Here is a 25335-nt window from a genome sequence, read left to right as displayed (position 1 = left end):
AACAATTTTCAAGCAGGTAAACAACACCGTACCACTCTGCTATAGATGAAAAGGTTTTTTCAGTCCAACATGGAAGTGGAACTCCACTAATGGATAACCATGCCATACGACTCTCCGGCCAATATGAAAAATCCCACTTGCTAATCTTATGAATCCACTTCCTGAGTGGATAATTGTTATCCAACGCATTAGTAGCTGCTTCCATTGACGAGAACACCAGCATAACACCCAACCTACCTAGCTTTTTAACTTCTACATCGAAAAAACCCTCTGCACTAAGAATAGACTCAAGATTTTCCAGGATTGTTGCACTCTTAGCATCAGCAACAATTGCCTTAGTTAGAAGATCATTGTTATCTGAGCAAGCTTCATCACTAACATGAATAGACTTATCATTCCTCATTCTTCCTAAACCAAATTCCTTTACCTCCGGACCTACATGCAATCTCCTTTGGTCGTTTAATGAGTCACGAAGATCAAACTTTCTTCTACCCAAGACTTCAGCGAATGGACGTCCATCTTGAAACTTATTTGCATTAAAACCCTTATTAACCCCTGGAATGAACCAATTGAACTGAGGAATTGACTGATTTGGCCTAGGAGCCCGCTCAGTAGCCTTGAATATCCTAATTTTCGAGTCATCACCAACCCCAAATTTGATGGATTCTAGCGAAGAAAGCAACTTAGAACTATCACTAACATCTGCAAAACGGACGAATGCAAACTTCTGTCCATTGAACAGTCTTTTCTTATGTACAAAAACATCCCTCACCAAACCATATTGTTTGAAGATCTTCCAAAAGTCGACTACTTTCGAATCATCTGGAAAATTATGAAACATGAACGATGTTAATCGGTTTCGGTTTAACCACCCGCTTCTGTAGCTCTCATAGTTGCCGTTGAACCGCCCTCGAAACCCTTCTGTGCCTGCCCTAGTCGTGCCTTTCCTCACAACTAAATCTAATATATATGCATAAAAATATGAGTTTTAAATACGGGTTTTGCTAACGTATGCCAATGTGGCATACGTTAAGATGCATGAAATGAAGTCCTATTTTCTATAAATATTAGAATTTGTAATAAATGCATACATAAAAATAGAAATTATCAGATTGAATTAATGTGTATTAAATACAAATAATAATATATATGGGAACTTTTGATTTATTTAATGTACCTTAACGTATGAAACTATGGCATACGTTAGCAAAACCCAATATATACAAATGTTAATACTTACAAAAATTAAAAGTTAATTTTTCGAAACTCAACTTGTGTCACGTGAAGTACAAATGTTAATATCTACAATAATTATGATGGATTTTTTACAAGGAAAGTGATTTGTTCAATTGTTCACCTCAAAAATTCGTCACATAACACTAATCATTCTTGAGAGGTAATCCTCACACACCATTTTTTAATCTATGTGCACTTTTGCCTCATAAATTTACAGTTATGTTCTTAGATTAATCTAGAGAGTTGAACTTATATAATTTTTGTATGTATAATGGTAAAATAGGTAATTAGGTGTACATGAATCAAACAGTAGTGTGTGAGGATCATCTCCTTCTTTTAGATCTTGTACATTATAATATTATAATTGGTAATGTATGGTTAATTATAATGGTATACATATTAACCCACAATTTCACGGTTGGTGACCTGCCTCTTTTAGAAGAGGTCATGAGTTCGACCCTCCTTTTTTCTATTTGCCCTCACTTTTTTTTTTTGTTGCGCGTCTATTTACAGGTATAGGATTAATTTATTTAATTTTAATTAAATAAATAAATAAATAAAAAGGGAAAAAATAGGGAAAAGAAAGGTGTTTTGATTGGGTTGAAAAGTTAAGTGCCAAAACTGTTTTCATTCTGTATAACTACTACTACTAGTATATGTTTTCACTACTCAACTTATGACTTAACCAGTTATTTTTTCTTTGGAACTAAATATTATTAAAAAAGAACCCTCCTAGCAAGGAGCTAGGAAATGCCACACAATTACAACAGCTTTATAAGTCACTCGTTCCAATTACTACTATACCAAGTATCAGGTCTCGCGTTCGGGGGGCTTGATTACCCGATGTTTTACCTTCTATGGGGGAGCCAATGTGCTCGTTCATAGGAGAGTTTCCTCGCTTACCCAAAAAAAATTTAAAAGAAGTAATACAATAGAATCAAAGAGTAAATTCTTCATCGTAGGTGGAAAGATCACACTTTTCCTATACCTCCAAATATGCCTTACGACCGCAGCAACAATAGTGTAGAGCTTATCCTTAACGTCCGTTCTAGCCCGCCAATCATCGAACCAAGTAATCCAATCATCCCATTCCGCGAAAGTCGGTAAATCAACATCAACCCAACTTCTCATACGTCTCCAGAGATCTGCAGCTATGTGGCAATCAAAAAGCACATGTTTCGTGGTCTCAACGCAATAACTACATAACACACACCCGATATGTTGAATCTCAAGACAACGTCGTGATAGGTTTAAATGAGTAGGTAAGATATCCACTGCCACACGCCAAATAAAAGTATTAATTTTTCGAGGTAAACACTTGACCCATCTAGTATACGGTTCGACCGAAGGGAGTGCAATATCATCAATATGAGATTTTGTATCTTCTACCGAAAACACATTGTCGACAACAATCGACCAACCCCATGAATCACGAACATTAGACAAAGTAATATCCCCAATAGACGACACCATTTCGTTAAGGAGAGCTTCATTTCTGTCACCAATATTACCTCGATTCCATGCCCACGACCACAAACCATTATCTAATCGATCCGCTAGGAGGCGTAAGAAGCTAAAAATTGATTCCAATCTAACCAATGCATTTTGCGTTTACTAACGGTACCGCCCTAAAAAAATTGCGCACGAAGCATTTCAATCTTTTTAATCACCATTTCCGGACATCGAAATAAGGATAAGTAATAAATACCCATAATCCCCACATTGAACGAGAGTTAACCGATCACCAATCGAGAGAAGGTTAGCTTTCCAGCATGACTTTATCAGTTACGAGTTATTTAAAGTATCTAGCTTTTGGTTATGTTTGATGTCAACTCATCAAAATAAGCATAATGAAAAGGTTATTATCGATTTATCAAAGCTCAATTTTGTTAGAGATAGAACCATCCGATAAATCAAAGTGCAAAACACAACTGTTACTTGACTGTACATAATCAGCATCCCAAAACCCAAATTCACCATGAACACCCAATTAACTTGGACAATATTGCTAAAAATGATATAGAAGACCCAACAAACATTTTATTGCAAATCTGGATGAATTATCATTCAAAAAGTAAAACCATAAAAACATACAATCCATTACATGAACAAAACCTTATAAAAATAACAATAGGCAACCGGAGATTCAGGAAATAAAGAAAACACTTGAAAATTCTGAAGCAATATATTCCAAAAGAAACAGATAGAAACAACCTCCAAAAGTTAATACCGATGCACACCGTAATGCTGATGGATCTTTCTTCTGCTTTCTCCTGCATTTTGAACACAAAATCTAAAAAGTTAGTACTCAATATGGTGCTTCAACTTAGTTTAATCAGGCTATAAAAATAGTCAACTTTGATTGGGCACACATTATTTGAAAGAAAAAACTTGCGAAAATATAAAAAATTTATATCCTAACATCTACAATTTAGACCCAATTTAAAAGCATCATTACAAAAATTTAAATGTAAAGGTCGCCTATAAGATGAGCCAAAAAGTTAATCGTATCGAACCACTGTTAGTCTAACCAATCAAGCCTTAAATTGAGATATCTACTAAATATTGTATGTAATGAATTAAACATGACATACCAATTAAGAAGAGAATGTGGAAGAAAGGTACTTCTGATCTTCCATTAAGATTTCAAGATTTTTGCTTTTTAATAGAAAATCAACCGCCTCCTCATCAAATTTCACCCAAAAACCCAACCGGGTCAGTTCAGAAAGCGCTGGCACAAACTCTTCGTTCTCCCATCCGAAGTAGTATCTAAAGCAGGAAGTTTTGAAATGTTACTAATAAACGTGTCCTCTGTTTTTGAATTCCAGTTGTTAACCCCAAACTCACAAAAAGCACAACATTCAGCGTGTGTTATTTGACGTCCGGAAGATTCCCATTTCTTCCATAACTCGCAGTAATCGTCAACAGAAGGGTGGACCTTCACATGGAAAACATTAGCAAAGAAGCTAAGAATATTCTTCTCGTACTTAAATTTCTCCAAAACGTTTAACTCGTCACCAAACAGATTATTTTTATCATGAAGAACACATTTTTGAGGCTTTACCCATTCTCCATTTTCACGAAACTCAGAGTCTTTCATGTTTTTTCACCATCTATCAAATCTTACGTCAACTCTCGATGTTGCCCTCCACACTCGAATAGGCGATGTTGAATTGAAGTGGGTTTGATTTCTTTTTCCCTTTTCTTTTCTTTTCTTTCCTTTCTTCTTTTTCTTTAATTTTCTTCATATTAATTAAATACTCACGAATTCATGAGATTTTTTAAAGAATTTTGTTATAGTAAAGTAGAAACGGAACTTGTATATAGAGACTGATTATAACACATTATATTACGTATATAGTGAATATAGTGATACTGATATGATGAACTTGAAATAACATGAAATAATAATCAAATCAAAATTTAATACTGTTGGAACACAAAAATTCATTTCGAACTAAAATAATTGTTAACAAGAATTAAATACACGTTGTATAGGTATAGTGAGTATGGTAATGCTGTCGATGTTTGTCTTTGTAAGTATGTCTTGGATTTCTTTTTTAATTAGAAATACGTAATTTATCGGTTTGTAAAAAAGGTGAATGTTAATTCACTGGGAAACCTTTCCCGTAAGTATTGAACAATTTAGTTATAATGTATTTAAAATGTTTGGATTGTCTTAAACTTCTTTGCACTCACTTTTTCTGTTGCGCATCTATTTATAGGTATGGGATTAATTTATTTAATTTTTATTTTTATTAAATGAATAAAATAAAACGAAAAAAAAAAAAATAGGGAAAAGAAAGGGTGTTTTGATTGGGTTGAAAAGTTAAAGAGTGGTCCAATTTAAACACTCAGTAGTCAGTAGTCAGTAGTCAGTTTTTATTTAACTTTGTTCCAGTTTCTTAACAAAATATAAATAAATCCTTGGTAGATTATTTTTATACGGAAACTCAATTTTGCGGTTACTACCCATTGAAGAAGAAAGATTCTATTTGCATATTTATAAACGCTAACAAAATTAATGCCCATTTCTTCTCTTAAGTCTTAACCACTTCTTACGACTCGTTTTAATTCTGTATAACTACTACTCGTAGTATATGTCTTCACTACGTCAGCTTATGACTTGACCATTAATCTTATTTTCCCTTATTTTGAACTATCTAGCTTTTGGTTAAGTTTGATGTCAACTCATCAAAATAAGCATGGAGAAAAGGTTAATATAGATGTATCAAACCTCAACTTTGTTAGAGACGGAGCCATCCAAGTGTTACTTTGACAATATTTCTAAAAAATGATATAGAACACCCAACAAACATTTTATTGAAAATATGGATGGGTTATGATTCAAACACTAAAACCATAGATAGATAGATATCCTTAAAAGCATAGAAACATACAATCCATTAGATGAACAGAACCTTATAGGAATAAGTAATAACAGTGAGCAACTTATGATTCAGAAAATAAAGAAAGCACTGGAAAATTCTGAAACAATAACAAGCAGATAGAAACAACTTCCATAGTGCACCACCATAACCATATGCTGATCAGTATCTTCCTTCTGCTTTCTCCTGCATTTTGAACACAGAATCCAAACACTTAGTGCTCAAAGTCGTGCTTCTACTTGGTTTAATCAGGCTATAAAAGTAGTAAACTTTGACTGGTACCCATTATTTAGAAGAAAACTTTCAAAAAAATTAGAACTTAAATAAATCCTAACATCTACCATATAGCCAATAAGTTAAAAAAGTTTCTACTAAATATTGTATCTTATGTTACAAAAGGATATCAAATATCGAATTTAAATATAAATAAAATATATATATATATGTATATAACGAATCAAATATGACGTACCGATTAAGAAGAGAATGTGGAAGAAAGGTAGTTCTGATCTTCCATTAAGATTTCAAGATTCTTGCTTTTCAGAAGAAAGTCAACAGCCTCCTCATCAAACTTGACCCAAAAACCCAACCGGATCAGTTCAGAAAGCGCAGGCACAAATTCTTCCTTCTCCCAGATCACACCATCAGCTATCACTTGTGCATAATGAGAAGCATACTCAATCACATTTTTGTATCCGCAAGACTTGTCCATCTTTTTTTGCATGAAAAGCTTTGAGTTCTTCTTGTCCCAACGAACCATTCTCACAGCTTCGACACTAACCACTTCTCTAGAAGAAAACGACAAACTGTATCCAACACTCATCAGTTCCGTTGTCTCAAAAGCTTCAACTTTCAGTAAACGATTAACAGCTTCATGTCTACTTTCCGGATCAAGTTTAAGACAAGGGTCGGCGAGAAATCCAAGAATTAATTTAAACAAGCCTTTTTTAACAATCCGATTTTCAGATTTTACCGGCTCAAACTTATCATAATCAACATCAGATATCTTCTTTTTAACAGATTCAGAAAGCGTACGAACACCGAGTTTGCGGTAGACATCCATGAGTTTGGTTCGGGTTAGATTTTTCAAATTTTGCTGAGGATACCAAACAAACATGGGATGAGATGTTTTTTGAAACAGGTCTGCTAAAAACAGGTCATCACCGATGTAAACATCAGACTTGAGAAGTAGAAAAATCCCATCAGAAGTAGGATCCAAAACAGGAAGTTCCGATATGTTACTAATAAACCCGTCTTCTGTTTTTGAATTCCAGTTGTTAACCACAAACTCCCAAAACGCACAACATTCAGCGTGTGTTATTTGACGTCCGGAAGATTCCCATTTCTTCCATAACTCGCAGTAATCGTCAACCGTAGGGTGAACTTTCACATTGAAAACATTAGCAAAGAAGCTAAGAAGATTATTCTTGTAGTTGCACTTATCCAAAACATTAAACTCGTCGCCAAACAAATTGTTTTTATCATGTAGAACACATTTTTGAGGCGTTACCCATTCTCCATTTTCAGTACCTCTCGGTATCCATATCTTTTTGTCGAATTCCTCTTCAGGCTTCCAGTTATATTCAGACAAGTAACTGTATATGCGTTTGATACTTTCAAAACTCGAGTGAGCTTCGAGATAACTTGCAAGCAGTTTGCATCCGTTGTTAACTTCCGTAACTACTTTCAACAGATTAAGCTGCTCTTTATAAGATGCAATTCGAGGTCCATAAAATTCTTCATCAATAAACGGACCATCACTACGTTTTATTACACGATCCCATGCAGACTCGAAAAGTAAGCACTCACTTGGACGTTTGTATCCGAAGTAAGTTTTTACCCATTTTTTCTGAGAGAGCTTTTTACAAAACATAGCAAATGTTTCCGATTTAACATCAAGTTGCTTAACCGTATCAAGCAACCCGAAAACGCTTGCACGACTAATGCTGCTACAATCTTGAGGTAAAATGACACCAGCAGCCACAAACTTTGCACCAGCTTTAAAATCAATGATCACGCCTAACAGCTTCAGCTCATCTTTATAATCATGAATCCGACTGCCATAACAATTATCAGAATCATCGATAAAGGGAAGAAGCGATATTGAAGAAATCGGCTTCCATTCTGTTCCAAACAAAATGCACTCACGTGGAGATCTGTAGTCACCAAGTTTTGTTCGTACCCACTTTTCGTCACGTAAGCAGCTGCTAAGTTCTGAAGGCAAATTGATCTTCATTTTCTTCATCTTTTTGTAGCAATGCAGTAACAAAAAAGCATTTTCTTTTGTCATGGAAGAAGCCTGTTTCTTAAAAGTACGAACAAATTCTTTTGATGCATCCTCAATACTAACAATAACACCAATTTTCTTCAACTCACTCGACATTGAAAAAATCTCTTGACCATAAAAGCCTTCATCAAGAATCGGAAACGATTTGAAAACATGAAGAAGACCTCCCCATTCAGATTCAGGATTCAACAGAAAACAGTCAGATGGGCATTTGTAGCCCATGTTGGTCTTCAAGCATTTTGTACCTTTAACCGCTTGCACCAAATTAGCTGATGATGCCAAATTTGATATGCACTTTAGTATCATATAAACAGCTTCAGATGAAAGGCAAGTCAAAAAAAATGAATGCTTTAAGTTATCATAAACAAGTTGATAACATCTATGATCAAAACTCACAACCACACCCAACAGCTCCAATTCTGTCTTGAAACAAAGCAAATCGTAGCCATAGTAATCTTGATCGATAAACGGAATATCGCTTATTTCTGAAGCAGCATTCCATTCACAACTGTATAAAACAGCATTGCTCGGAGCCACATCACCTCGAGATGTTCTCAACCATTTTCCATTTTTGATACTGTCAATGAAGGCCTTACTAGAAATATAATTCTCTCCCAAATACTGAATAAACCTCAGTATCGAAACGACATTGTCTCTTGTAAGCGTCGAAGAAGCTACAATGGACATTAAACGATCACCGATGAATTCACAAGCTTCTTTATTCTCGAACCGTACACCAAACAATTGCAGCTCTTCTTTGTAACTTTTTATCACATCACCATAAAAGCTAACATCTATCAACGGGATGTCAACAAGAACCGATCCGTTCTGTAGAAGCTTCCCATTTGACGCTTCTAGCATGAATGACTCGTTAGGTGGTCTATAACCAGCAGAACCACTTAACGAAATCCTCAACCAACTACCGTTTTTGATAGATGACAGAAACCTTTCGGGTAAACTGACTCTTTTCAACCTTAGATTGTGAATCCATTCAAGAAGCAGAAATGTGTTCTTCTTTGTAAGAGGAGAAGATAGAGTAGGAACAACCGAATTTGGAGGAGATATATTAGGAACATCAGAAGCACTAACATAAGTTTTCATAAACGAAATTAGCTCTTCCCCTGATGTATACGTACCAAAATAGCTTGCACAACGCGTGTAATCTTCTCCCAACTCAACGTAATTATGGTGTCTCCAAGGATTAGAACCAATCAGCTCGACCCACTTGCTTCCATTAGCAGGTACCAGAACTCCAGTTCTACTCGTGTTTACATAACCGTAGTTATCAACAATTGGCATTTTATTACATAGAATTTCAACATGATGCTTCTGCAAGTAACTCTTTTGAAAGGAGTTGTAGACAAAGTGTGCAAAAGAAACAGCCATTTTGCAGTTACTACCAATTAAAGACCAAACATCCACCGCGTATTCATAAACACCAACAAATTTGACTTTCACTGCATCTCTTAGCCATGTACTTAGAGTTTGTTTCTTAGAACACGATCTAAAAGCATCGTGTGTGACTTTCGGTAAGAAAAACCGTTCAGGTGAGCAGTGAAATTCTGAATTCCAATTAATCAACCAAGAGATGCAATCAGAATTCGCAATAAGTAGCTTGTCTGTACAAGCATTGATCTTGAACAATGCCACCTGGCCATCGAATCCAACATACTTGATCAAGGGTATGTTATTGATTCTGGTTTTGTGAAAAGACAAACCCCAATCTTCAGCTATAAAGACTAAAAGCTCTGTATAAACATCTTCAGATACGCCCATTACAAGATTTGAACTGGAAATGCATCTAGCATACCATTCATAATCAACATATTCGATTTCAAGAAACTCTAAAACAGAACCGTACTCCGGTTTATCGAAATGAGAAGTCAAAATATAGGCATCGTGAGATGAAATATTCTGAAAGCTCACACCATTATTTCTTGCACTATGCAGTATGCTCCAAAATGCAGGCTTTAGCCTGAAAACTTCCTTAGGTGTGCGAAACAGCTTTTGGACTGTGTATGACTCACAAGGAACAATTGGTTCCCTCATAATCTTGGCTTTAATTGCATCCCGAACATGGTTCAATTCGGGATGAGATGAAGACTTGATAGGCAAGAACCGAAACATGTTTGGAAGACTGGAAAGCGGAGCATCGTTAGTTGACTTAACGAGTGATGTAAAAGCATTTATAAATGCAACTGGGACACAATCGAGAATCCCCTTGTTCCATTTGTTGTCCCAGAGAATATTCTCCCTTGATGAGGCTAGGAGAAAATCAGCTTGGATTATGAACGGAAAATTAGTTACAGTCTCGGTTGGCAAAAACGAATAAATACCGGGCATGCTCGCACCTCTTTTGAGCCGGGTCCCGTTTGGAAAAGCTAATGTAATCACCCATTCGTCCACCTCAGAACGAACGTCAACTCTGTTTTCGTTCTTAACGGGAAACCTTTGTTTCCACATGTAGTAATCACATTCAGTGTCATCTTTAATGCTGATGTCATCAGCAGTAAGGTGTAGCGTGTATGACTCAGCATCAAGACTCTTCAAGGTGACAAAGTTCTTTTCACTGGATATCGATATCGCACTCACAGTATTGAGTCTAGGATCATCGTTGTTTTCCTTAACTGAAAGCCTTTTTATTTTTGAAAGAAATAATAAAACTTCAGGATGAACACTTGAAAGCTGGTCTTTTACAGGTTTGACTTTGTCAGGTTTTAACGGTAAGACAAGAGTTGTTGTTGGCAGGGTATGTGTGGAGCCGTATATGCATCGAATGGAAGACAAAAGTGATTCATCCTCGACCCATTCGGGAACAATGTAACCAACACTGCATAGCTGGCAAGGTTTCTCATTGAACCTTATTTGGTAGCCATTGCTGATAATGTAAGGTTGAGCTGTTATAAGAAACACACTCTTGAAACCAATACCTGAATAAAAAGTAAACAATGTATCAGTAACAAAACAGAACAGAACTAAAAAACTAGACATATATTGAACACATAAATATACAGAATAAAAAATTCGAAGTGTACAAAAAATGAAATAACAAATGATCAAACAAGCCAGATTTCTATTTAGCAGACTATTAGTAAACACCAGAAAAATCAAGCCAAATGATTATGCTTAATCTTTTTAATCACAATCTTATAATGTAAGTTTCAGCTATAAAAATAAGAAAAACAAATTACAAATAAAGGCACTGCTCATCCGATCCTACATTTATACAGCTCCATAGACAGATTACTAATACTAATTACACTTTAATACCAAAAGAAAATTGCTATAGATACAGTGTGGCGAAAGTGTTAAGGGCCTGGGGGCCGCCCCCAGTGGATTTTTTTTTTTTCAGTGTAAAATTTTTGAGTTTTTCGACTTTGACCCCGGTGAATTTTTTTGTTTGCCCTCAAACCTACATATTTTGCCCCAAAACCTTCAAATTTTGCCCCAAATTCTCCAACTTTTGCCCCAAAATTTTCAAATTTTGTCCCAAAATCTTCAAATTTTGTCCAAAAAAATTGCTACGGTTTAAAATTTTTTTTTTTGCCCCCGGTGAAAAAAATCCTAGTTTCGCTACTGTATAGATACATAAAACACTTTCGGAATTGTATGCAAGCCAAGCATCGGCAAAACATTATATAAAATGAAAAATCCCATTATGAGTCAACTATTAGTTAACATAAAAATCCCTAACAAAAGATTTGTAATACTGTCTAATAGATATCCCAATAGTAGCCATGATTCAGATTACTAAATCTTACATGGTAGTTTATTCTTAATCAGTTTAATAATTCAAAAAACATAATCAACAAGATTCAATCCAAAGCAATAGATGGCATACAATTATTTTATGTTTAGTTTAATTACTAAAAATGAAATACACACGAAAAGCACCTTTTTCACCAATATAGCCACGCTTGCGTAGACCTTTCTTGGTGGATCGTCCCACACTACAGATAGACTCTATGTTCTTGCGCGAGAACCCTTTTTCATTATTAAAAACTAAAAGAGTAGCCGGAGCTCCAGTATCTGTTATGTCCTTTGACGTAACAACAAACTCCAACGATGGATCAACACCTTCAGGATACTCATTATCCTCAGCATTCTGTTAATCACAAAGCAAGCATCGTAAAACTTAGAAAAGCATAATGAACCACACATTAAATAGTTGTTCTGTGTACATAGATTAGATATAGTCCATAAAGTAAGCATAGTTTACCACACATTAACTAGATTTTATATTATTTCAAAACAACTACGAAGTACAAATCACTTCACAATTGTTCGGTGAAGATAGATATAGTCCATAATTTAGGCATAATTTACCACACATTAACTAGATTTTTATATTATTTCAAAACAATTACCGAGTACAAATCACTTCAAAATTGTTCTGTGTACATGTATGTATATGGTCCATATCTTAGGTATAAGATATCACACATTTACTAGATTTTTATATAATTTCAAAACAACTACAGAGTATAAATCACTTCATACTTATTCTGTGTAGATAGATATATATATATATATATAGTCAATAAAATAGCCATAATATCAAAAAACGTCTAATTTACTGTCAATTCAGATAGTTCGTACTAGGTAGAAAGCACTCCGTAAATTAATTATAAACAAAAACTATTACATAAATGTGTATTCAGATGTCTATAGAGAAATCGATAACCTGTATGAGTTCCATGAGGAAGTGAACGTCTTTTGCATAGAGTTCCGCCGATAGGTTTTTAACGGCTTGATGAAGATCTTCCGTTAGCGGATTCGGTTCACCGCCGATCGAAAACTTCGTCCGCCGTATCTCCGCCACATGCTCCTTCGCCGCCGTAGTCATCGACGTCATTACAGATTAACACACCACAAAATGTACGATACGTGTCTAGTAACTGACAATTACTTCAAATAACTTAATTTACCTAATCGATCAATGACTTCACTTCACTACACTACGCATATTATTATTATTTATAAGTAGAATTTAAAAGAAATTGAAACAACACGGTAAGAGAAAATGACGGTTACCGAAACTGACTCGTCGTCGTAGTCAGTCAATTAGTCATTTCCGAGTCTTTTCAATCTTTTCCGATACTTTAATTTAATGGCGGGCTTTTTTTGTAAGTTACAGTTTTGAGCCTTGTTAAATAAAATAGTTGACATATCGAACCTTTTAAAATATGTCAAGTTTATATTGAACCTTCTAACTATGGTTCGGGCGTTAAGCTAGACATTTTAAACAAAATTTAAAACTTTCATTTGTACATGTTTTTGTATGTATATTGTATTACTGCGTCTCAAATTTAGGTTTCGTTTTCAAAAACTCAAAACAAATGTCGACTAATAATTTCATTCAATAAGAAATAATTTAAGTGGGTCAAAATGAAATTTCATTGTGACATATTTGTAATTTTTTAAGGTGTGATTAACATTTTAGTGGATAACTAGGCTATTAACGTGTGTATGAATGATTATATTATAGTTCTAACTAGTTATTGAACCCTCGCTTCGCGCTGAGGGTTCGATTTTTAATGTATTTTATTGCGTTTAGTAAAATTATTTTGTGGCTAACGATGATGTCGTTGAAGCGCAACTCGAGTAGAACTAAAATGTATAACCCGTGAGAGATTTAAATGTTATTTTAAATTAACAATATATGTGCATCTCCAAGTTTCGCTATGGAATTGTCGACTTTTAAAAATTTAACGCAAAATCAACGTGTATGAAAAGTACCCCAAATATTTAGCGTTTTTTAAAAAACGTCCGTTTTGCGTATAGCTAGTGACATTGTGTTCCTAAAATTATTTCGAGTTTAACGATGGTGTCGGAAAAATTTAACTCGTTGCGAGCGAGAAGATATGACCCATTGAATATTTGAGTGGAGTTTATTTAAGATTTTTTATGAAAATGGTTATTTGACACTTTACCCCCTGTTTAGGGGGTCGATTTGAATTTTTCAAAAAAATGTGGGGCCTTTTTTGGTAAAATGAAATTTAGTTAAAAAAAAAAGTGAAAAGTCGAAAATACCCTAGTACTATTCATAACTTTTGTCTATTAGTTAATACTAGTTGTGGAGCCCTCGTTTCGCGCCGGAAACTCCGTTTTGAATGCGAGTTAAAAAAAAGTCTTCATCTATTTTGTAAAAAAGAATTTTTTTCGACATCTAACATTGAAGGGTTCTTTTTGTGAAAGTTGATTCTTTTAGCGTTAAAGTTAGTTGATCTATTTTGTAAAAAAGAATGTTTTTCGACATCTTTTGGTAGTATTGAAGGGTTGTTCATTTTAAGAAGATTGTTTTTTTTATCGTTGGAGACAAAAAAAAGAAAGAAAGAAAGAAATGTAGCGCAGTAGTGGCCTATGTGGGTCCTACTGTGTGAGCACAGTGTACAAGTCGGTAAAGCGTGGTGGGTGTTATTATTCAGTATTTTTGGTGTTAGTGATGAGATAAATAATAATTTAGAATATAGGTATAAAGTGGGAGGTTCGATTTGTATTTTAATGAAAGTTAGGGGGTTAGGTTTGTGAAAAGTGAAAAATCGAATAGTATTATTCATAATAAATAAGACAAATTTTGTCTATTAGTTATATTGGTAATGTAAATTTAATTGAGATGGAGAAAAGTAAGATGGATAAACTAAAACCAGTGTTGCAAAAGTAGGCCGACTTGGCTGACACGTCGTTTTTTAGGCATTGTCGATGAGTCGTTGCTAAAAAATCGGTCAAAGGTGAAAAGTAAAAAGTCGGTCAAAGTCGAAAAAAAGTCGGTCAAATTAGGAAAAAGTCGATCAACGTCAGTCAAAGTCGGTCAATTTTTTTTTTTTTTTTTTTTTTTTTTGTAATATTGTTAATAATTATTAGTTGTTCATGTTTATTATAAATATAGTTTATATTTTAAGATTCGATTTATATAATATTATATATAAATATATATTTAATAAAACTATTTTAAAAATTCAACGTTAGTCAGCGCCCGTTGTGTCACTGTTGCGTCCGACGTGTCATTTTTTAGGCATGGCCGATTCGTCCCCGACTCGCGTCTTTTACAATCTTGACTAACTATGAACATGTTAAGAAAAAAGTTGCAAATAAAAAAAAATCAACCATTTATACTTCACGGTCATTATCGACAAAAATTAAACACATACACTACAAGTGGTGGCTTACAAAAATACAGTTAAGTAGCTTTCGATTTAGATAAGTTTATTAATAATAGTTTAAATGGCAATAGATTGAATATAAATCAAATATGAATCATAATGATATATTGTAGGTTCATTTTATTTATATTTATTTATATTTATATTTATATTTATTTAATTTCAGTTCACTCATCCATAATTATATTAATATTAATTAGACGACTCTGTTAATTAATAAATATTAATTGAATATTTAATAATATTACTCATTCCGTCCATAATTTATTGTTCAGTATTTCATTTTTAGATATCCAAATTAAATGTTCATTTCCATGAATATAAAAGATTAAGATGTTTAAGTTCTATTATGCTCTTAATATATGTTAATATGCTGATAGAATTGAAGGAGAAATAAAGTGTAACGAGAAAGTACAGTATTTTTATAACATTTTTTTGAACAATTATATGAGACGAAGGGACTAGAATATTATGTAATGTGAAAGCAAATCCATCAAATTAATATATTGAAAGTCTCGAATTGAATCTTAACATAAACGTTGTTAGATGAACTATATAGATTGGCCTAAGTTCAATATGTGGGCTTGGGTTCATTAGGGTTAATTAGATGATTAGAGTTACCTTGTATACTATAAATATTGCATCAATAATCAATAATATTGACGGATTCTATTATTCAACATGATATCAGATAACTATGATCCTGGATGAACCTCTTTCTTTGAAGTTGTTATTCTCCGATGATCATCGATTATATTTTGATGATAGGAAATCTTATCGTTTTGTTTTTATTTTTTTATTTTTTTTCTTCGCCCAATTAAACCATTTAGCAATAACAATAAAAATATCTTTGTTCTAATTCGGTGTTACGTATACTTCATCTGTTTTGCACCGCCGACTCAAATCCATCTCAATATCTCACATCACTTCTTTACTTCTTGTTAAAATCCTATTAAATCATTAGGCTTTATTTTATCATTTTTATTTTCTTACTCTTTTTCTATCAATCGATTTACATGATCTTATTTCGTGACCAGATCTCTATTTCTATGTTCTTTTCTTTTATCCTTAATTGTAGTAAATTTACAATCATAATCAACGTGGGGTTGAACTGCCTAGTTTGACTAGGTTCCAAATCCCGAAAAAAAAGAGGAATATCTAAAAAAAAAAACTCTCTTGTTTTGCAGCGTTGAAGAAGATTGTATTGCGATAAAGTTCAAAGCCCAAGTTCAGCTCAATCCTTAGGCAAGCAAGCCACGACGTAAAAAAAACGTTACGGAAAAGAAAACGCAGTCAAGCAACGCAACCAATCAGCGATATCAATCAATTCGATACGAAAAATTCGAGAGAAAATTGTGTTTCTATTTATTATTTTTTTGTTATTGTTTTCTTTCCAGTCTGAACTTTCGCGATTTTGCCAGAAGAGTGTTAGATGAACTATAAAGATTGTTAAAGTTTAATATGTGAGCTTGAGTCCATTAGGATTAATTAGATTATCGGTATAAACACCGCATCAATAATCAATAATATTGACGGACTCTATTATTCAACAAACATGAAATAAGAAAATTCAATCACAAAATGCACATTAACAACTCCTAAAGACACGTATTTACAAATTCATTTACTAGTATATTATTGTTGACTATTGATTGCATATGGTTGGGGAAATAAAAAAAAAGGAAAAGGTGATTGGATTTGATATTGAAGGAATCAATTGTAATTGGTTTTTACAGTAATAAAGTTATTTTGTACGGATGTTTATATAGCGAAGGAAGCAATGGTTATTGGTTGATGACAAAGTTGGTGTACTACCTTTGTTCTCCACCACTCCAAGAATAATTGATTTTTATACATTATAGACTAGGGTAGTTTCATATATTTTAAGGATTATGTTCGAAATCTAAATTGAGTCCTCATAACAAATAAACTGGTAGTTTCATATATTTTAAGGATTATGTTCGAAATCTAAATTGAGTCCTCATAACAAATAAACTGTTCAATACTAGGATTGTGCATTGTTTATACCGGACCGAATCAGTTAATACCTGGACCGAACCGAAACCGAAATTTTTATGAAAATAGAAACCGAGGACCGCACCATAAAGATATGGTTCGGTTCGGTCTGGTTCTAGCGTCACTCCAAACCGGGTAAAAACCCGACCTGTTTATATTTTTTTGAAAATATAATATATATTATTTTATTTTATTCCCATATTTACGACTCACGTCATATATACATAAATGAAAAAAACTCAACATATCGATAAAACTAATCAAAGTACTAATCAAAACTTCAAATGACTATATCACGATAATAAGTAATAAAATGGTACTTGTTTATAATAGTTACCATATCACGATAACTAATATGATACTTGTTTACAGTCGTTATCACGTACAAGTTTTGTTTATTCAAAACCTACTCTCAACAAGATGTATCAAATGAGGAAGAAAACAAGGAACACAAGAATACAAGATACATGTATCTAACCGTAATATAGTATTAAGAAATCGTAGAATTTAATTCGATGTTATATTGAAAAAAGAGAAGATATATACTAATCTTAGAGTTTTTAATCAAGTATCAAAGCAAAGAAAATTAAGTATAAGGAGTTGTTAATTTATTAAGAAAATAATTCTATGAAGAAAACATGTATATATAAATATTTTTAGACCACCAACTATACATATTAAGGAATCTATATATGGTGCAAATTCTTACAATAGAATTGAGTTGTTATATATCTAGAGAAGACGATTATGTACATATTTATATCGGTTGATTCGGTTCGGTCCAAAACCATGGTTTTTTCAGGTATGACCCGGACCGGACTGAGACCCGAAATAATCAAAATATATGGACCAAGGACCGGACCAAATATTCTCGGGTACTTTGGTTTCAGTTCGGTACCTACTTGGTCCTCGGTTTTTTTTTCGGTTCTACCCGAACCATGAACACCCCCATTCAATACACATAAAATTTTGCTAATAGTGAAAGAATAAATAAAAAATTCTGAAATAAACTAATTTTATTCTCGAATAATTGTTAGCTCATTATATTTAAATTATTCTTTGAATAAAACTGACACTCATTGTATGTTTTTAACGCAAAATTATTGAAACTCTTTTTAGTCAATACTCATCAATATGTCATGTCATTATAAATAGTTATTGAAGTCAATCGGTTACAACTCTTAATTAATTTATTATATAATAATCATTGAAGAAGTATACATGAGTTAAAACTTAATGCATTCTTAATTAACAAGATGTGCACATATCTTTTGTGTCTTTATAATCTTTGAGTTGGTCTCAAACTTTTCTATTAATTGTACAAAACTGTTTTAGAATATTTTTCGTTCCGTCATTGGAAGGATGATATATGGATTATTCAAAATTCATGTCTTTTTCAAAATTTAGGACCATGTGAGATTGCCACACTCGCAAACACTCTAAGACGCCCCATAATAGACTTAACTGGTTGTAATGGTGATAAACCTTTTTTTGTATTTTGATGGATGCGATGGGGGTAGTTGACAGTGACATGGTAGACGTGTTTGTAAAACATAAAGTTGTGAGATAAATCGGAAGTTTGATAAAAATGAAATAAAATATATTTTCGTGTTAGATAAAAAATGAGATCGAATATCTTTTCAAGCAATACATTTTTGATATAATGATTATCATAGATCATAGATTGCTTTTCTACGTTTTTAGTTTTACAAATCACAATTAATTTGAGCATTATGTTTATCAGGTTTTGGTGAAATCAGCTGAAGTTAGAACTTATTTTTAAAGTTGAAAGTTGTAACTTATTTCTTTTATATGTATTTGACAAAGTAGCTAGAACTAGGGATGAGCATTATTACCCAAATTTTCGATATCCATTCGTACTGTACTAGTACCGTACTGAACCTATATCATATGGTATTCGGTTTTAAATATGTTAATTTTCAAGAAGTGCTACTTAGCGATACAGTACCGGTATTTACCGAGTTTGGTATAGGTATCGAAATTATAAGAGTGTTTTCGGCCATATTTGTTATTAGTATTTGTTAAGATTTAGATATCAAACTTTCTGGTAGGCCTAATGTGATCCCTTGGTATCCCGAAGTAGAAGAGCGGGTATGAAATGTCCCGTTCTTATTGATTAAAAACGTTCCATATTAATTGATTTCGTTGCGAGGTTTTGACCTCTAAATGAGACGTTTTTCAAAGACTGCATTCATTTTTAAAACAAACCATAACCTTTATTTCATAAATAAAGGTTTAAAAAGCTTTACGTAGATTATCAAATAATGATAATCTAAAATATCTTGTTTACACACGACCATTACATAATGGTTTACAATACAAATATGTTACAACGAAATCAGTTTCTTGAATGCAGTTTTTACACAATATCATACAAACATGGACTCCAAATTTTGTCCTTATCTTAGTTTGCAACAGCGGAAGCTCTTAGTATTCACCTGAGAATAAACATGCTTTAAACGTCAACAAAAAAGTTGGTGAGTTATAGGTTTAACCTATATATATCAAATCGTAACAATAGACCACAAGATTTCAAATTTCAATACACATCCCATACATAGAGATAAAAATCATTCATATGGTGAACACCTGGTAACCGACATTAACAAGATGCATATGTAAGAATATCCCCATCATTCCGGGACACCCTTCGGATATGATATAAATTTCGAAGTACTAAAGCATCCGGTACTTTGGATGGGGTTTGTTAGGCCCAATAGATCTATCTTTAGGATTCGCGTCAATTAGGGTGTCTGTTCCCTAATTCTTAGATTACCAGACTTAATAAAAAGGGGCATATTCGATTTCGATAATTCAACCATAGAATATAGTTTCACGTACTTGTGTCTATTTTATAAATCATTTATAAAACCTGCATGTATTCTCATCCCAAAATATTAGATTTTAAAAGTGGGACTATAACTCACTTTCACAGATTTTTACTTCGTCGGAAAGTAAGACTTGACCACTGGTTGATTCACGAACCTATAACAATATATACATATATATCAAAGTATGTTCAAAATATATTTACAACACTTTTAATATATTTTGATGTTTTAAGTTTATTAAGTCAACTGTCCTCGTTAGTAACCTACAACTAGTTGTCCACAGTTAGATGTACAAAAATAAATCGATAAATATTATCTTGAATCAATCCATGACCCAGTGTATACGTATCTCAGTATTGATCACAACTCAAACTATATATATTTTGAAATCAACCTCAACCCTGTATAGCTAACTCCAACATTCACATATAGAGTGTCTATGGTTGTTCCGAAATATATATAGATGTGTCGACATGATAGGTCGAAATATTGTATATGAAATGTCCCGTTCTTATTGATTAAAAATGTTCCATATTAATTGATTTCGTTGCGAGGTTTTGACCTCTATATGAGACGTTTTTCAAAGACTGCATTCATTTTTAAAACAAACCATAACCTTTATTTCATAAATAAAGGTTTAAAAAGCTTTACGTAGATTATCAAATAATGATAATCTAAAATATTCTGTTTACACACGACCATTACATAATGGTTTACAATACAAATATGTTACATCGAAATCAGTTTCTTGAATGCAGTTTTTACACAATATCATATAAACATGGACTCCAAATCTTGTCCTTATTTTAGTATGCAATAGCGGAAGCTCTTAGTATTCACCTGAGAATAAACATGCTTTAAACGTCAACAAAAATGTTGGTGAGTTATAGGTTTAACCTATATATATCAATTCGTAACAATAGACCACAAGATTTCATATTTTAATACACATTCCATACATATAGATAAAATCATTCATATGGTGAACACCTGGTAACCGACATTAACAAGATGCATATATATAAGAATATCCCCATCATTCCGGGACACCCTTCGGATATGATATAAATTTCGAAGTACTAAAGCATCCGGTACTTTGGATGGGGTTTGTTAGGCCCAATAGATCTATCTTTAAGATTCGCGTCAATTAGGGTATCTGTTCCCTAATTCTTAGATTACCAGACTTAATAAAAAGGGGCATATTGGATTTCGATAATTCAACCATAGAATGTAGTTTCACGTACTTGTGTCTATTTTGTAAATCATTTATAAAACCTGCATGTATTCTCATCCCAAAAATATTAGATTTTAAAAGTGGGACTATAACTCACTTTCACAGATTTTTACTTCGTCGAGAAGTAAGACTTGGCCACTGTTGATTCACGAACCTATAACAATATATACATATATATTAAAATATGTTCAAAATATATTTACAACACTTTTAATATATTTTGATGTTTTAAGTTTATTAAGTCAGCTGTCCTCGTTAGTAACCTACAACTAGTTGTCCACAGTTAGATGTACAGAAATAAATCGATAAATATTATCTTGAATCAATCCACGACCCAGTGTATACGTATCTCAGTATTGATCACAACTCAAACTATATATATTTTGGAATCAACCTCAACCCTGTATAGCTAACTCCAACATTCACATATAGAGTGTCTATGGTTGTTCCGAAATATATATAGATGTGTCGACATGATAGGTCGAAATATTGTATACGTGTCTATGGTATCTCAAGATTACATAATATACAATACAAGTTGATTAAGTTATGGTTGGAATAGATTTGTTACCAATTTTCACGTAGCTAAAATGAGAAAAATTATCCAATCTTGTTTTACCCATAACTTCTTCATTTTAAATCCGTTTTGAGTGAATCAAATTGCTATGGTTTCATATCGAACTCTATTTGTTGAATCTAAACAGAAAAAGTATAGGTTTATAGTCAGATAAATAAGTTACAAGTCATTTTTGTAAAGGTAGTCATTTCAGTCGAAAGAACGACGTCTAGATGACCATTTTAGAAAACATACTTCCACTTTGAGTTTAACCATAATTTTTGGATATAGTTTCATGTTCATAATAAAAATCATTTTCTCAGAATAACAACTTTTAAATCAAAGTTTATCATAGTTTTTAATTAACTAACCCAAAACAGCCCGCGGTGTTACTACGACGGCGTAAATCCGGTTTTACGGTGTTTTTCGTGTTTCCAGGTTTTAAATCATTAAGTTAGCATATCATATAGATATAGAACATGTGTTTAGTTAATTTTAAAAGTCAAGTTAGAAGGATTAACTTTTGTTTGCGAACAAGTTTAGAAATAACTAAACTATGTTCTAGTGATTACGAGTTTAAACCTTCGAATAAGATAGTTTTATATATATGAATCGAATGATGTTATGAACATCATTACTACCTCAAGTTTAGTAGGTAAACCTACTGAAAGTGACAAGAAATGATCTAGCTTCAAAGGATCTTGGATGGCTTGAAAGTTCTTGAAGTAGGATCATGACACAAAAACAAGTTCAAGTAAGATTTTTACTCGAATTAAGATAGTTTATAGTTATAGAAATTGAATCAAAGTTTGAATATGAATATTACCTTGAATAAGAAAGATAACCTACTGTATATAACAAAGGTTTCTTGATCTTAGATGATTACTTGGAATGGATTAGAAAACTTGGAAGTAAATTAGTAAACTTGAAGGGATTTTTGAAGTGTTCTTGAAGTGTTCTTCCTATGATGATTATAGCTTGATTCTTGAAGTGATTTTTGATGAAGATGATGATTAACTACTGGAAAAATACGTTCATAATAGTGTGTGTGTGTTGAGAGAGAATTAGAAAGAGAATTGGAAGTGAAATGGAGTGAATGATGAGTGGTAATTGGTGAGTGGTGAGTGGGGTTAAAAGGAGTTCTAGTTAGTTGACTAGCTCATGGTAGAAGTTAAAATTGATTAGTCATACATGACATAATCAAGAGTGGAATCCCATGCTAGTTCCTATTGGTATATACCCATAGTAAGTACGTTTTGAAGCTGTGTATAATACGGGTAAGAATACGACTAGAATTCTTGATGAAAGAAAAGAATGGGAAAGTAACTGTAACCATTTTTGTTAAGTATGAGTGTTTTGATATATGTCTTGAAGTCTTCCAAAAGTATTTTAATACATCTAAATACACTACATGTATATACATTTTAACTGAGTCGTTAAGTCATCGTTAGTCGTTACATGTAAGTGTTGTTTTGAAACCTTTAAGTTAACGATCTCAATTAATGTTGTTAACCCATTGTTTATTATATCTAATGAGATGTTAAATTATTATATTATCATGATATTATGATATATTAATATATCTTAATATGATATATATACATTTAAATGTCGTTACAACGATAATCGTTACATATATGTCTCGTTTCGAAATCCTTAAGTTAGTAGTCTTGTTTATATGTATATAACTCATTGTTAATATACTTATGGAGATACTTACTCATCATAATCTCATGTTAACCATATGTATACCCATATATATATCGTCATGTCGTTTTTACAAGTTTTAACGTTCGTGAATCGCCGGTCAACTTGGGTGGTCAATTGTCTATATGAAACATATTTCAATTAATCAAGTCTTAACAAGTTTGATTGCTTAACATGTTGGAAACATTTAATCATGTAAATATCAATCTCAATTAATATATATAAACATGGAAAAGTTCGGGTCACTACAGTACCTACCCGTTAAATAAATTTCATCCCGAAATTTTAAGCTGTTGAAGGTGTTGACGAATCTTCTGGAAATAGATGCGGGTATTTCTTCTTCATCTGATCTTCACGCTCCTAGGTGAACTCGGGTCCTCTACGAGCATTCCATCGAACCTTAAAAATTGGTATCTTGTTTTGCTTAAGTCTTTTAACCTCACGATCCATTATTTCGACGGGTTCTTCGATGAATTGGAGTTTTTCGTTGATTTGGATTTCATCTAACAGAATAGTGAGATCTTCTTTAGCAAAATATTTCTTCAAATTCGAGACGTGGAAAGTGTTATGTACAGCCACGAGTTGTTGAGGTAACTCAAGTCGGTAAGCTACTGGTCCGACACGATCAATAATCTTGAATGGTCCAATATACCTTGGATTTAATTTCCCTCGTTTACCAAATCGAACAACGCCTTTCCAAGGTGCAACTTTAAGCATGACCATCTCTCCAATTTCAAATTCTATATCTTTTCTTTTAATGTCAGCGTAGCTCTTTTGTCGACTTTGGGCGGTTTTCAACCGTTGTTGAATTTGGATGATCTTCTCGGTAGTTTCTTGTATAATCTCCAGACCCGTAATCTGTCTATCCCCCACTTCACTCCAACAAATCGGAGACCTGCACTTTCTACCATAAAGTGCTTCAAACGGCGCCATCTCAATGCTTGAATGGTAGCTGTTGTTGTAGGAAAATTCTGCTAATGGTAGATGTCGATCCCAACTGTTTCCGAAATCAATAACACAAGCTCGTAGCATGTCTTCAAGCGTTTGTATCGTCCTTTCGCTCTGCCCATCAGTTTGTGGATGATAGGCAGTACTCATGTCTAGACGAGTTCCCAATGCTTGCTGTAATGTCTGCCAGAATCTTGAAATAAATCTGCCATCCCTATCAGAGATAATAGAGATTGGTATTCCATGTCTGGAGACGACTTCCTTCAAATACAGTCGTGCTAACTTCTCCATCTTGTCATCTTCTCTTATTGGCAGGAAGTGTGCTGACTTGGTGAGACGATCAACTATTACCCAAATAATATCATAACCACTCGCAGTCCTTGGCAATTTAGTAATGAAATCCATGGTAATGTTTTCCCATTTCCATTCCGGGATTTCAGGTTGTTGTAGTAGACCTGATGGTTTCTGATGTTCAGCTTTGACCTTAGAACACGTCAAACATTCTCCTACATATTTAGCAATATCGGCTTTCATACCTGGCCACCAAAAATGTTTCTTAAGATCCTTGTACATCTTCCCCGTTCCAGGATGTATTGAGTATCTGGTTTTATGAGCTTCTCTAAGTACCATTTCTCTCATATCTCCAAATTTTGGTACCCAAATCCTTTCAGCCCTATACCGGGTTCCGTCTTCCCGAATATTAAGATGTTTCTCTGATCCTTTGGGTATTTCATCCTTTAAATTTCCCTCTTTTAAAACTCCTTGTTGCGCCTCCTTTATTTGAGTAGTAAGGTTATTATGAATCATTATATTCATAGATTTTACTCGAATGGGTTCTCTGTCCTTCCTGCTCAAGGCATCGGCTACCACATTTGCCTTCCCCGGGTGGTAACGAATCTCAAAGTCGTAATCATTCAATAATTCAATCCACCTACGCTGCCTCATATT

At 33.3% G+C, this 25335-nt stretch overlaps 1 protein-coding gene across 1 annotated transcript; it reads right to left on the bottom strand.

The window, feature by feature from the left end:
- Positions 1–5575: 5575 nt before the first annotated feature.
- LOC139847381 (uncharacterized) lies at positions 5576–12834 on the bottom strand. Its single transcript, XM_071837052.1, has 4 exons — positions 12596–12834; positions 11806–12016; positions 6097–10841; positions 5576–5810 (listed from the first exon to the last, which is right to left on the bottom strand). The coding sequence occupies exons 1-3, from the start codon at positions 12764–12766 to the stop codon at positions 6100–6102; spliced, it is 5124 nt and encodes a 1707-aa protein (XP_071693153.1). The 5' UTR covers positions 12767–12834; the 3' UTR covers positions 5576–5810; positions 6097–6099.
- Positions 12835–25335: the final 12501 nt, after the last annotated feature.

Source organism: Rutidosis leptorrhynchoides, chromosome 5, assembly GCF_046630445.1.
Source record: "Rutidosis leptorrhynchoides isolate AG116_Rl617_1_P2 chromosome 5, CSIRO_AGI_Rlap_v1, whole genome shotgun sequence".
NCBI classification, from domain to species: Eukaryota; Viridiplantae; Streptophyta; class Magnoliopsida; order Asterales; family Asteraceae; genus Rutidosis; species Rutidosis leptorrhynchoides.
Note: the sequence above shows the minus strand (reverse complement) of the source record. Positions and strands in the feature narration are given on the sequence as shown.

What these genes read in the sequence shown, in the direction of transcription:
- LOC139847381 (XM_071837052.1), bottom strand. Translation starts at nt 12,766, where the DNA reads ATGACGTCGATGACTACGGCGGCGAAGGAGCATGTGGCGGAGATACGG. An exon ending in TCCTCATGGAACTCATACAG is followed by an intron (nt 12,017 to 12,595) that starts GTTATCGATTTC and finishes TGTGATTAACAG; the next exon opens with AATGCTGAGGATAATGAGTA. An exon ending in TGGCTATATTGGTGAAAAAG is followed by an intron (nt 10,842 to 11,805) that starts GTGCTTTTCGTG and finishes CTTTTTATTCAG; the next exon opens with GTATTGGTTTCAAGAGTGTG.